At 45.8% G+C, this 14,331-nt stretch overlaps 1 protein-coding gene across 1 annotated transcript in view; it reads right to left on the minus strand.

The window, feature by feature from the left end:
• Window positions 1–14,331, minus strand: part of TMEM51 (transmembrane protein 51) — a 59,840-nt gene that overhangs the window by 1,877 nt on the left and 43,632 nt on the right. Inside the window, exon 2 of the mRNA XM_056542583.1 lies at window positions 11,995–12,447. Within this exon, the coding sequence (XP_056398558.1) occupies window positions 11,995–12,338 (344 nt within the window). The 5' untranslated portion in view covers window positions 12,339–12,447. The remainder of the gene's footprint in view (window positions 1–11,994; window positions 12,448–14,331) is intronic.

Raw genomic sequence — 14,331 nt, forward strand, 5'->3', positions numbered from 1 at the left:
CTCCACCCCGCATCACCAGTCATCCGGCTAGGAGATTGGATAGGGATAAGATGTCTAGGGGCGGAGTACCCTTTAAGGGGGTTGTTGGCCTCCAGCAAATAAAGTTTATTGGTTGCGAGAGTCAATTCCTCCATTTCCGACGATTGCCGTCACGGAATTTAGTCTTGATACTTGGAGGATACAAAGTTGTCCCGGTCAGGTGATGATCGGACAGGTGCATGGCTGGTTACAGTAGATCAGAGCCCTCACCACATGACCAGGAACTTTTTTCATACTCAAGGGGTTAACAAAGGAGGTTCCCCTTCAATGACTGCAAGCAGAGCACAGAATGTTAAGGATAAGGCCCAATTTCTAGTTGTTCTGCATCTTAAACTGAAAAACAACCTATACTCCCCTTCCTCACTCCCCTACCACTACTGTTGTGGAGCTCCAGGTCCTGCTATGAAGCACTTCAGGGTTGATTTGTGAAGTTGCTCAGCGAATCAGTGACTAAGGTGGGACACCGGTGACCGGATAAACGGGCAAACTGCACATTCCAACCCCGATCCCAGAAGTGCTCTGCAGCAGGATCAAGAGTTCTGTGAGATAGACGGCTGTGAGGGAATGAAGGTGGCGTTATGCAAGTGTTCATATTCCCTGAAGAAGAAGTCTGAAAAGAGACTCTAGAGAAGTGTTTTTCAACCAGGGTGCCTCCAGCTGTTGCAAAATTACAACTCTCAGCATGCCCGGACAGCCTTCGGCTGTCCGGGCATACTAAGAGTTGTAATTTTGCAACAGCTGGAGGCACCCTGGTAGGGTAACACTGCTCTAGACTGTAATTCCAGACTTCTCCAGGGAAGTACTTGTAGATTCCCTCAGCTCTAGTATTTGGTAAAAATCATCCTGCACAGACAGCACCAAGGCAGACCTGTGTGTCTCCATGGTAACAGACTACAAACTAATCTGTTAAAGGGATACTCCAGTGGAAATTATTATTATTTTAATTTTTTAATTTTTATTTTTATTAATTTTTATTATTTTTTATCCTTTTTATTTTTATTTTTTATTATTTTTATTTTTATTATTATTATTTTTATTATTTCAACTGGTGTAAATTACTTCTATAAAAATTTTTTATCCTTCCAGTACTTAGCTGCTTTATGCCCCAGGGGAAGTTGTATTTCTTTTTTGAGTTCTTTTCAGTCTGACCACAGTGCTCTCTGCTGACACCTCTGTCCATATATCAGGAACTGTCCAGAGCAGGAGAGGTTTGCTATTGGGATTTGTTTCTGCTCTGGACAATTCCTAAAATGGACAGAGGTGTCCGCAGAGAGCACTGTGGTCAGACTGAAAAGAATTTCAGAAAGAACTACAACTTCCTCTGGAGCATACAGCAGCTGCTAAGTACTGGAAGGATTAAGATTCTTAAATAGAAGTAATTTACAAATTTGCTTAACTTTCTGGCACCACTTGATTTTAAATTTGTTTTCCACCGGCGTACCCCTTTAAAATGGTTATGGCACAGAGGGATAAGTCAATTGTAATGGATATGGCAGGAGGGGATCAGTGGAACGGGGGGGGGGGGGGGGGGGGGGGGGGAATGAATTAATTGAAATGGTTATGATACGGGGTTCAGAGGAGATCAAATGAAATGATTAAGAGAGTATGGCACGGGGGGAATCAACTGGATTGATTATGGCACAGGGGATCGGAGGGGGGAGTAGTGTGATGTCACGCATATATAACTAATTATGCAAATTAGAATGGCAGGTATTTTTGGGCAAGAAAGGTGGCAACCCTAGCGGCCCCCCATGATCAACTCTTACCTGGTGTCCTCATGAGTTGTCAATCCACCCCTGCCGAGGGCCTCACTGCCAGACTCGAGGCTGAGGGGTTAATTTGCCGACATTGGGCTGATAAGTGAAACGACGTGCCTGGACATTGGCGGAACTTCCTGTGATGTCACGCATATATAATTATGCAAATTAGCATGGCATATGAGGGGCACCCCCCTGCCACATAAGAAATGCCTGCATCACCATGGCTACTGGTATAGATTTTACATTGGGACCCAGTCATTGGGACCCAGCAGACTAAAGTTGCTCCTCTGTCCAACATAGTTGAGCTGAGGGGAATTTATTAGGGAGCCTGAAGGGGCAGCACCAGTATGATAGTTGGGTCCTGTAGTACGGCTCTAGATCATCTGTATTATGGAGCACCCCCAATACTCAAAATACTTTAAAGTGGAGAGAAATCTTATATTACAGCCCTTTGGGACCCCAGTAATGGATATACTTAAAACGTATACATTTTATTGGTATTCCTTAAAATTAATAACTTATCCAAATTGTGATTATAATTATGTGACCTATATTAATAAACCAAAATATCACAACACCTGTAAATAACCAAGCTAGTCCAAAGCCAATCCTGACTAATGGGCTTTATATAGATATTAAAAGTGGTAAGTACAGAGCAATACATCGGTCCCCCAGGATAGACGGGCCGACGCACATCCGCAATATACACTCTCTCCTGGTACTACGTCACAGCAAGCAATTCAAATTGTTCTGCCAATTCCTATGTCTACAACCTTAGATATATAACAGGAGCTTTATAACTCACCACTAGTTTCACAGGTGTACACCTCAAATCATATAACCTCTTGTGCAAAAAATTGTGAATAATATATAAAAACATTACATATGTTCCCGTTCCTGGAATGGAGCATGCTGGGAGCTGTAGTTTTGCAACAGCTGAAGGCACAGAGGTTGGAAAACACTGGATTAACCCTTCAGAGTGGAGACAGGTGATCTTAGTATTCTCACGGCTGTTATTGAGCCATTGAGTCCCTTTCTTGGTGCCCAACTAGATCGCAGGATCAGAGAATCGGGATTTCCACGGCAGAAATATATCTGCTGCGGAAATTCCACAGTGGGAACAGTGCGTCAGAATCCCATTTAAGTCAATGCAGGGGAACGTCAGTGCGGGACACGGATCCGATGTTCCGCCTTGTCAACTTAGAGGGAAATTTATCAAACCCTGCACAGAGGAAAATTGGAGCAGTTGACCATGGCAACCAATCAGGTCACTTCTTTAATTTTTAAAAAGGCCTCTGAAAAATAAAAGAAGCGATCTGAATGTTTGCATTGGGCAACTGGTCAACTTTTCCTCTGCACAGGATTTAATAAATCTCCTCGTTAGAGTTGGGCTGTGATTAAATAGACAACTAAGGGAGGAAAACCTGTGCGAGTACTGCCAGCTCCCTGAAATGTAGAGAATGATAAATAGTTGTGCATTATAAAAAGGGACTCAACAACAGCCGTGGGAAGACTAAAATTACAAATCACCATTCGGAAGCCCAGTGTATCCCAACCAGGGTGACTCCAGCTGTTACAAAACTACAACTCCCAACATGCCCAGAGAGCCGAAGGCTGTTTGGAAAACACCCCAGGAAGTTCTTAAAAAAAAAAAAAAAAAATCTTCTGAGAGGACAGGTACTCTAAGTTCCGGCATCAAACAGCAGGGGGCAACATTATTGATCTGTACAACTAACGCGCTGGCGTCTTCACATTTAGCGCTAGAACTCTCATTCACCGGTCATTTCTGTCCTCTATTCAGGGAGGCAGAAAAAGCTGCAATCCTGTCCACAAGACACTTCATCACAATAGCACAGAAATCAATGGGTCTCTGGGCCATTATGTGCTGTAGTTATTTTGCTCAATCTCAAGCACAGCTCAGCGAGACATCGCCTCTCTCTCCGGGAGAGATATAAACCATCTCTTTTTATTAAGAAATACCAAAAGATAAGTGTCAGGATACAAATTAAATGGCCGATCATCATCTCTGTGTTAATGGGATCCGCCGCCGCAGCCTTACAGGAGTGGGCTCAACGCTGCTCCTTCTATGGGTCTTATAGCTGAAGATCTGAAGACTTTATTTTCTTTATTACATTTTACTCCAAGAAAAGCAAAAAAGCCAATATTATAAAAGGGTAGGGCGGCCATACATTCCTAATGGAGCGATACGCCTTAAATCTACAGGTATATAAGTGCCACCTTATAAAGGTGCGTTCACACTGCAGAATCTCTGCTCGCCGAATTCAGCGAGCGGAAATTCCGTCTGGCGGCCGCCGAAGAAAATACTTCGGCGCTATGGCCGCGGGGCACCGAGCCGTCAACACAGACTGATATGCAGTGCTCGCGGAATCCACGCAAAGGAGGAACATTTTCTTTCTTTGCGCGGAACAGTTTCAGTGGAGGAATTGTCCACCGCTGAAATTCCGCAGTGTGAACGTGAGTGAGACCCATTCACACTAATGTTAAGTTCCCACCGCAAAATTCCGCTCGTGTAATTCCGTAGTGTGGACATACCCTAAGAGGAGCAGCAGATGTACCAGTCACACAGACATATGTAGTATGTACGGGCATTGTAGCCCATAAACAGCGGCAGACTGTGCGCCCAAAAAACAGAATGCCCACTATAAAAAAGTGCAGAGGCAGCCAGCAACAAGCTAGGCAGCCAGCATGCCCACATGCCCACATCCAGCTAGGCAGCCAGCATGCCCACATCCAGCTAGGCAGCCAGCATGCCCACATCCAGCTAGGCAGCCAGCATGCCCACATCCAGCTAGGCAGCCAGCATGCCCACATCCAGCTAGGCAGCCAGCATGCCCACATCCAGCTAGGCAGCCAGCATGCCCACATCCAGCTAGGCAGCCAGCATGCCCACATCCAGCTAGGCAGCCAGCATGCCCACATCCAGCTAGGCAGCCAGCATGCCCACATCCAGCTAGGCAGCCAGCATGCCCACATCCAGCTAGGCAGCCAGCATGCCCACATCCAGCTAGGCAGCCAGCATGCCCACATCAAGCTACGCAGCCAGCATGCCCACATCAAGCTACGCAGCCAGCATGCCCACATCAAGCTACGCAGCCAGCATGCCCACAACAAGCTACGCAGCCAGAATGCCCACAACAAGCTACGCAGCCAGCAAGAAGCTACGCAGCCAGCATGCCCACATCAAGCTACGCAGCCAGCATGCCCACAACAAGCTACGCAGCCAGCATGCCCACATCAAGTTTCGCAGCCAGCATGCCCACAACAAGCTACGCAGCCAGCATGCCCACAACAAGTGTGGTGGCCCAGAACAGGAGTTGCACCCCTGTACCCTTGCTGCCCTGTCAGCCAGCCTCCATACAGAGACCCCTGGTCCTCCCCTTCACCTGTTCCTTTGTATATATGCTTCTATGCTTTTTATATATGGAGTATTGTATATAAGTTGTGTTCTACCTTTAAGACCTGTTGTCATGTGATTATAACCCGGTGAGGTACCAATGACCATGTGACCTAAGGGTGACCTATGGGACCCCACCAGAGTCTCCCCCCATGTACGCCCTGGGTGGAGCCTCCTCTTTGCTTTTTAAGTCTTTGCTTAATTGCAGTGAGGTCGAGTCCTGTCAGAGTGTGTCTGGAGTCCAGAAGAGGCCTCAAGCCTACCACGCAACCGGATCCTAAAGTCCACTACCCCCCAGGTCAAGTCAAAGCCTGGAAAGCTACAGAAGGGGTGAAGTCAGTCATAGTCTGCCATAGTCAAGTCAGTCCAAGTCAATCTGTCTTCAGTCAGCGTGCCTCTGCAGCAAATTGTCCCAGTCCACCATAAGTCCCAGCAAACCCTGAGGTCTCTGAAGTCACTGGTCACCTCCTTGGGCCTAGCCAAGCTGTATAGACTGTTACATCTGTCTGACTCAGTAAAGCTACCGTTATCCATAACTTGGCGTCAGAGTCATTATATGCCCCGTGCCTAGCCCAGGATCCAGCGGTATACCTTCGGGGGTGTAGAGGATAAACCACGCTCTGGTGTCACGAACATAAGGGGTTAATGCCATCTGCCCCTAGGGTAATTCCATCTGCCCTCATCACACGAGCAACGCAGCCAGCATGGTCATTTCAGTCCCCTTGAGGGGTATGTTCACACTAAACATGATGCATATTTTGCAGTACACATCAGGAGACCAGGATGCCGGAGTACATAATATCAAAGAGCTGTAGGATCAAATTATTTCAGTGTGCCGAATGTAGTAAGTACGTCCAGCACATGTTCGTGTAGAATTTTTCTGCATGATAGTTGACCATGCTTTTGAGTCACATAAAAAACAAAACCAGAATACACTCTCAAAAAGGTGCCAAATGTAGAGAGCATACAGAGGCAAGAGCTAGCGGGTGCATTTGCCAATGCTCCAGAGAAGGTGGGCTGTAGGCCTTTACCTCTCTCTCTCACTGTCTTAACCCCATGATTTTTACTAAATAAATAAAAAAAGTGATGCAGCACATTTGCCCTCATTGGCGTTTCTTCAGATGAATGTTCAGCAATGCTGTAGTGCTGGTTCCCACACAAGTCTCCACACGCCGCCTCTACCTGGGTAACAGAAGATATAAGGCACTCGAGGGACGTGTCGTCACCTGCAGCATCGGAGTATGTATAAGATCAGGAGATACCAGCGAGGACTGAACTCATGAAGTGACTCCAACATACAGGCCACATTTTAGTAGAATTGTGATGGTGCAGAATTGGCGCCACTCTTGCCTGGTATTGGTAATGACCCATTATATTTAAAGAGGCACTGTCATTGTGGAAAACTTTTGATACATTGCAGGACTCATAACATGCCATTTCAGAATATAGAACTGTTAAAAAAAAAAAAAGTGTACGTTTTCACCCGAAATTAAAGCTCAAAATAGCCAGACAGACTAGTCTAGTTTGCCCCAATCCAAAATATGCGGGTGGTCAGGAGGCTGCTGCGGGTGGTCCGGCGCTATGCCTGCGGGGTATGTGCAAACTTCAGAGCATTGAACCCTAGGGTCTTCTACAGACACTGGGGTGCAATGCTCTGCAGTCTGCACATACCCACCATGTGTATAGCAGTGTAAGTATGTACATTCCTATTCAAGTGGGGGTATGTGCAGAGCATTGCACCTTAGTCTGTACTACAGAAAGGTCACTGCAGTCAGCTGGTCTGGAGAGCAGTTGGGTGCTAAGGATATGTTCACACTGGAGTAATTTGAGCAGAATTACAGGAGTGGAGACTCCATCTGTCAGCTACCACCAAAATTCTCCGGCAGTAGGACCGCACGTCCCTACGCCTTCACCATTGATGGTACAGCAGTGCTTGCCTAAATCTGCGCAAAGAATGAGCCGGTTCATTCTGTAGGCAGAACAATTTCAGTGGCAGAATTATCAGAAAATCAGCAGTGTTAACGGGTACGTTGAAGATGTATTCACACCAATGGTAGAGTTTACACCGCTGAATTCTGAAGTGCACATAAATTCCATTCAAATTCCTCAGTGTGAACTTACCCCAAGGCCAGGGCCGGACTGGCCTACCGGGAAAATTCACAGTAAGCCACTCGTCCTGTCGGCTGGCACAGTAGGCACAGGCAACAGAGTTCCCCCACAGTAAGCACAGGCAACAGAGTTCCCCCACAGTAGGCACAGGCAGCAGAGTGCATCTGGATTGAGACAGGCAGCGGCTGGCCCGTGCTATTTTCCTCATTGAGCAGCGAAGCATGGGCCGGCCACTGCCTGTCTCAATCCAGATGGACTCTGCTGCCTGTGCCTACTGTGGGGGGGGGGGGGGGCGGGAGCACTGCTGCCTATGCCTACTGTGGGGGGGGGGGGAACTCGGCTGCCTGTGCCTACTGTGGGGGGGGGGAACTCGGCTGCCTGTGCCTACTGCGGAGGGGGAGGGGGGAACTCTGTTGCCTGTGCCTACTGTGCGGGAACTCTGATGCCTGTAGCTACTGTGGGGGAACTGATGCCTGTAGGTACTGTGGGGAATTTTAGGTGCTGTTTCAAAACTACAACTCCCAGGACAGGACAGCAAAACGTTGTGTGGGCATGATGGATGTTGTAGTTTTGCAACAGCTGGAGGCAAAACTGCTGTAACACAGTGATTAACACAGCAACTCCAGTTGTTGCACAACTACAACTCCCAGCATGCTGGGACAGCCAAAGCTCATGCAGGCTTGCTGGGAGTTAGTTTTTTTTTTTTAACAGCTGGAGGCACAATGGGGGAGATTTATCAAAACCTGTCCAGCGGAAATGTTGCTGAGTTGCCTATAGCAACCAATCAGATCGCTTCTTTCGTTTTTCACAGGCCTTTTCAAAAATGAAAGAAGCGATCTGATTGGTTGCTATGGGCAACTTTTCCTCTGGACAGGTTTTGATAAATTCCCCGCCACCCCAATGTTTCTAAAACTCAGGTATTAGAGCTGTGTGACTTCATCAGTTGCAATATTACAAATCCCAGTAATCAGGGACAGAAAAAGTTTGTGCGGGCATGCTGGGAGTTGTAGTTTTGCAACAACTGGAGTACGAGGTTTGTAAAACTCTGTACTAGAGCTGTGTATTATCCAGCTTTGTGCCTCCATCTCTTGCAAAACTACAGAGTAAAGATGTGCGGGCATGCTGGGAGTTGTAGTGTTTTACACTGCACCTCCAGTTTTTGCACAACTACATGCTGGGACAGCAAAAGGTTGTGCTGGCATGCTGGGAGTTGTGGTTTTGCAACAGCTGGAGGCAACACTGCTCTAAGACGCTTTACAAATACTGCACCTGTAGCTGTTAAAAAACTACAACTACCAGCATGCAGGGACAGCCACAGGTCATCAAAGCATGATGGGAGTTGTAATTTTACAACAGCTGGAGGCACAATGTTTGCAAAACTTTGTATTAGAACTGCGTGCCTTCATCTGTTGCAAAACCACAACTCCCAGAATGCCAGGTCAGCGGGCATGCTGGGAGTTATAGTTTTTCAACGGCTGGGGATACATTGTTTGTAAAACTCTGTTAGAGCTGTGTATTCTCCAAATGCGTGCCTCCAGCTCTTGCAAAACTACAGAGAAAGGATGTGTGGGCATGCTGGGAGTTGTAGTTCTGCAACAGCTGGAGGCAACACTGCCTCCGAATACTGTTTTTTCACCCTATTCGTTTTCCTATACACCCAATATCTGCTTCTTGCCTTTATACAGTTTGAGTGCCGCAGCCAGTATTTTTCCATGTCATCGTCATCACCATTACAGTTACACATCCTAGAGTAACTCTTACAAGGTCAGTATATCAAAAAGAAGGCTTAGGGGCGACCTAATAACCATGTATAAATATATCAGGGGACAGTACAGATATGTCTCCTATGATCTATTTATACCCAGGACTGTATCTATAACAAGGGGGAATCTTCTACATCTAGAGGAAAGAAGGTTTCTACACCAGCACAGACGGGGGTTCTTTACTGTAAGAGCAGTGAGACTATGGAATGCTCTCCCGGAGGAGGTGGTCTTGGGAAACACTGTAAAAGAATTTAAAAAGGGGTCTGGATGCATTTTTGGAGAACAACAACATTACAGGTTATGGATTCTAGATCTATAGGGACAGAACATTGATCCGGGGATTTATTCTGATGCCATATTTGGAGTCAGAAAGGAATATACCTCATCAGGGCGCGCCTCCTGTTTTTCTTTCCTCCCCCGAACCACTGGTCAGAGATGGTGACACTTCACATGTGACCATAACACTAGTCAGAGATTGTATCTAGGGTCGCCACCTGGCCGGTATTTTACCGACACAGCCGATACTTTGGCCACCTGCCGGTATTTTAATATGAAAAAATACCGGCAATGCAATGGCCGGTATTTATCCAACCAATCCTCCAACTCCCGAAATGTTGCACCATATACTATACCAGTGTTTCCCAACCAGGGGTGCCTCCAGCTGTTGCAAAACTACAACTCCCAGCATGCCCGGACAGCCGTTGGCTGTCCGGGCATGCTGGGAGTTGTAATTTTCCAACAGCTGGAGGCACCCCTGGTTGGGAAACATTGACCTATACTATATACTACTATATAGTCCAACATGCTGGGAGTTGTTGTTTTCGTTTGGGGCAGCTGCTGAGCCACAGGCTGTATCAGGGCATGCTGGGAGTTGTAGTTAGTAACTAACTGCAACTCACAAATTTAATAAAAAAATAAAATAAATAAAAAGCGATCAAAAAGCCACATCAAAACAAAAAATGATACTGCTCAAAACTACATATCGGGGTGCAAAAAATAAGCCCTCAGACAGACCCCTATAAAAAGGAGAAATAAAAAAGTTATTGGGGTCAGAATAGGAAAAAATTTCCCCGGCTTATGTGTATCCTGTGAGGTTACGCATATATAATTATGCAAGTGGCCAGTATTTTTTTTTTTGCAAAAAAGTTGGCAACTCTAATGGTGATCAATGAATTGATCTTAAAGGAGTAGTCCAGTGGTGACCCAGTGGTGAACTACTTATCCCCTATCCTAAGGATAGGGGATAAGTTTGAGATCGCGGGGGGGGGGGTCCGACCGCTGGGGCCCCCTGCGATCTCCTGTACGGAGCCCCGACAGCCCGCGGGAAGCGGGCGTGTCGACCTCCGCACGAAGCGGCGGCTGACACGCCCCCTCAATACAACTCAATGGCAGAGCCGAAGCGCTGCCTTCGGCAATCTCCGGCTCTGCCATAGAGATGTATTGAGGGGGCGTGTCGGCCGCCGCTTTGTGCGGGGGTCGCCACCCGCTATCTGGCCGGAAAGCCTGGCCCCCGTACACAGAGATCACAGGGGGCCCCAGCGGTTGGACCCTCCGTAATCTCAAACTTATCCCCTATCCTTAGGATAGGGGATACGTTTTTCACTACTGGACTACCCCTTTAATGCTTGATAACAATTAATACATAATTTAATAAACAAACAAAAACTAAAAAAAAAAAAAAAAAAAAAAAAAAAAAAAAAAAAAAAAGGGTTTTACTCTTGGCCAACCTTACATTGGATAATGGTCTGTGCAATACCTTCTGTGGGTGAGCTCCCCCACCTATGGTGTACACCACAATGCACAACCAACCATGCAATGTGACCTACACTACAGTGCCCAAATGTTCATGTAGCATCTGCAGCGCCTCTTCCTAGTACATAGGCTGTACATATCCATGGTGCCCTATTGACCAGATGAATATGAATCCCAGCTGAGGTTTACTGTATGGAGTAGTACAGGCGACTGACTACCCCATGTCATTCCGAGAAGAGAATGTATATGTTGGCAAATGTTAACAAAATACTTCTATTTAAAATTACTTATCAGCTGCTGTGTATTACAGAGGAAATTGTGTAGTTCTTTCCAGTTTGACCACAGTGCTCTCTGCTGACACCTCTGTCCGTGTCCGTGGGGTAAATCCCCACGGACACGGACAGATGTATATTTTGGCAAATACTCAACCTATTTTATACTTCTGACATGATGTGAATTAAGCCATACTGTTCCATATTGTTGGAAAGTAACACTTTTATACAATACAGAAAGTAATATACTGTAGTATGTAAGAGAAAGCCCAGCTCACTCCCCAAGCCCACAGCGCCCCCAAACTGGCGTGGGCTACGCCTGAATAGCACTATATGGTGGTGCTTCTACTGTGCAGTATATTACTTTCTGGACAAGAAGAGATGGTCCAGCGCAGGTAGGTCAGGAACGTAAAGCTTTATTGCGAAATCAAATGCAGGTACATGATCGACATGGACACAGGTGACGCATTTCAGCCCTGCAAACGGGCCTTAGTCATATCTACCTGCGCTGGACCATCTCTTCTTGTCCAGAAAGTAATATACTGTACAGTAGTGGCACCACCATATAGTGCTCAGATGTCTCCACACAGTGTTTCCCAACCAGGGTGCCTCCAGCTGTTGCAAAACTACAATTCCGGGCATGCTGGGAGTTGTAGTTTTGCAACAGCTGGAGGCACCCTGGTTGGGAAACACTGCCATACAGTAACCACATAACCATTTCCATACATAAGGTGATCTAATAATGCTATTCATGGTGGTCACAAGCCTTGGGTTTAGGGCATATGTGCGACAGGTGTGACGCCCCCTAAGGCCGCTCCTGGTCTCACTCTTCATCCCAGCAGGCCCAGGCTGTAGACCACCATCATAGATAAGCTATAACTCACTTCTCATCAATCGGTTGACGGTTTGCTCCTTGCTGGACGACCTGCGCATCCTCCATACTCAGACGACGCTTGCGCCTGTTGCGTATGCTTAAGCAGATAGCCAATAACAGCAGAGCAATGCCGGATCCCACCAGCACGTAGGCTACAGAGAAGGTCTTACTCTTCAGATTAGTGTCCATATTGTTCTCTGGGGTGCTGGCATTACCCTGGGATGGGTTAGGGTTGTCATTGCTTCCAAAACCCGGGACAAGGTTCCATACCGCCATCACCACGCCAAGCACCAGTAGGCCCACTCCAATGGCAGTAAGGGCATAATGGGATCCATTAGATTTTGACCGTGCCATGGTCACTGCTTTCTCCAACCACAGGCGTTAATGGCTGTATTAAGTCCTGGATTACATCTCCTGTGTAAGCTGAAGGTCATTACCTGGGGTTCAGATACATTATAGACACCTGAGGAAATAAGAGAAACATATGATGATATTAGGAGGCTGTTCAAGGACATCCCATAGATTAGAAATGTAGAATTATGTACAGAACAAATGTGTTTTCTTATCACTGCAATGTGTTTGCTCATCCTTAGCCTCCTGGTTCATGAATGCAGAACTATTGTAACAGCTCTTCACCAACATGTACAGAGGCCTCACTCCTTATGTGCTAACAATACACACACCATGGAGCAACGTAAAAAAATAAAATAAAATTGATGTGTGTGTAATTGTGTGTGTGTGTGTATGTATAAGTGTGTGTGTGTGTATGTGTGTGTGTGTGTGTGTATGTATAAGTGTGTGTGTGTGTGTGTGTGTGTGTATGAATAAGTGTGTGTGTAATTGTGTGTGAATAAGTGTGTGTGAATAAGTGTGTGTGAATAAGTGTGTGTGAATAAGTGTGTGTGAATAAGTGTGTGTGAATAAGTGTGTGTGAATAAGTGTGTGTGAATAAGTGTGTGTGAATAAGTGTGTGTGTGTGTGTAATAGTGTGTGTGTGTGTGTAATAGTGTGTGTGTGTGTGTGTGTGTGTGTGTGTAATAGTGTGTGTGTGTGTGTAATAGTGTGTGTGTGTGTGTGTGTAATAGTGTGTGTGTGTGTGTGTGTAATAGTGTGTGTGTGTATAAGTGTGTGTGTATAAGTGTGTGTGTATAAGTGTGTGTAATAGTGTGTGTGTGTAATTGTGTGTGTGTGTAATTGTGTGTAATATTGTGTGGGCAAGTGTGTGTGTGGGCAAGTGTGTGTGTGTGTGTGTGTGTGTGTGTAATAGTGTGTGTGTGTGTAATAGTGTGTGTGTGTGTGTGTGTGTGTGTGTGTGTAAGAGTGTGTGTGTGTGTGTAAGAGTGTGTGTGTGTAAGAGTGTGTGTGTGTAAGAGTGTGTGTAAGAGTGTGTGTAAGGTGCAGAGTAGGGTGTTCTGGCTTGGCTAGTGAGAGGTCTGATGACCAGGCAAAAGTGATAAGTATTCCTCTTGCATATAGTAGTTTCATATTTTATTTTTTATGGCAGTATCCTAATAAAATTATTTTGTCCATCTTCAGCCACCAATAGAGGGAGCCTATTCCATAAGGTTTAATACAGCTCCTTAAAGGGGGTACAAAAAAAATAAAAATAAAAAAGTTTTCAAATCAACTGGTGCCAGAAAGTTATACAGAATTGTAAATTACTTCTATCGAAAAATCTTAATCCCTTCAGTACTTATCAACTGCTTTCTACTACAGAGGAAGTTGTGTAGTTTTTTCCAGTCTGATCACTGTGCTCTCTGCTGCCACCTCTGTCCGTGTCAGAGCAGGAGAGGTTCACTTTGGAGAGCACTGTGGTTAAACTGGAAAGAACTACACAACTTCCTCTGTAGTATACAGCAGGTGATAAGTACTGAAGGGATTACGATTTTAAATAGAAGTAATTTGTGAATCTGTATAACCTTCTAGCATCTAGCACCAGCTGACTTGAAAACATTTATTTTCCTTCGGAGTACCCCTTTAACTTCTGCTAGAGAGTAAACCTTTTTGTATTTCCTCTTGGTCTATCTAAAATTACAATACGGAATAACAAAACAAAAAGAAAATTCTCTTTCACTGTAATACCAGGCTCACCCTAAGGCCACCTAGTATGAGCCAACTCCAGCAGCACATAGGTTATTACCAGTACACTGGGATCCAATGTAGATTCTGGAGGGAGCACTCAGGTGTCACTTCGTGCTACTACTTCCGGTTGCACACAACATTTGCATGTGTTCTCTGAAGTCATTTGGAGGTTATAAAGTACATTACTTCTGCAAACACTGATGGGACTAAAGCCAAAATGACATTTAATCGTCTATGTACCGCTGCCAAGAGGAAGAAACATCTA

This window comes from Hyla sarda, chromosome 10 (genome assembly GCF_029499605.1).
Source record: "Hyla sarda isolate aHylSar1 chromosome 10, aHylSar1.hap1, whole genome shotgun sequence".
In the NCBI taxonomy this organism is placed as follows: Eukaryota; Metazoa; Chordata; class Amphibia; order Anura; family Hylidae; genus Hyla; species Hyla sarda.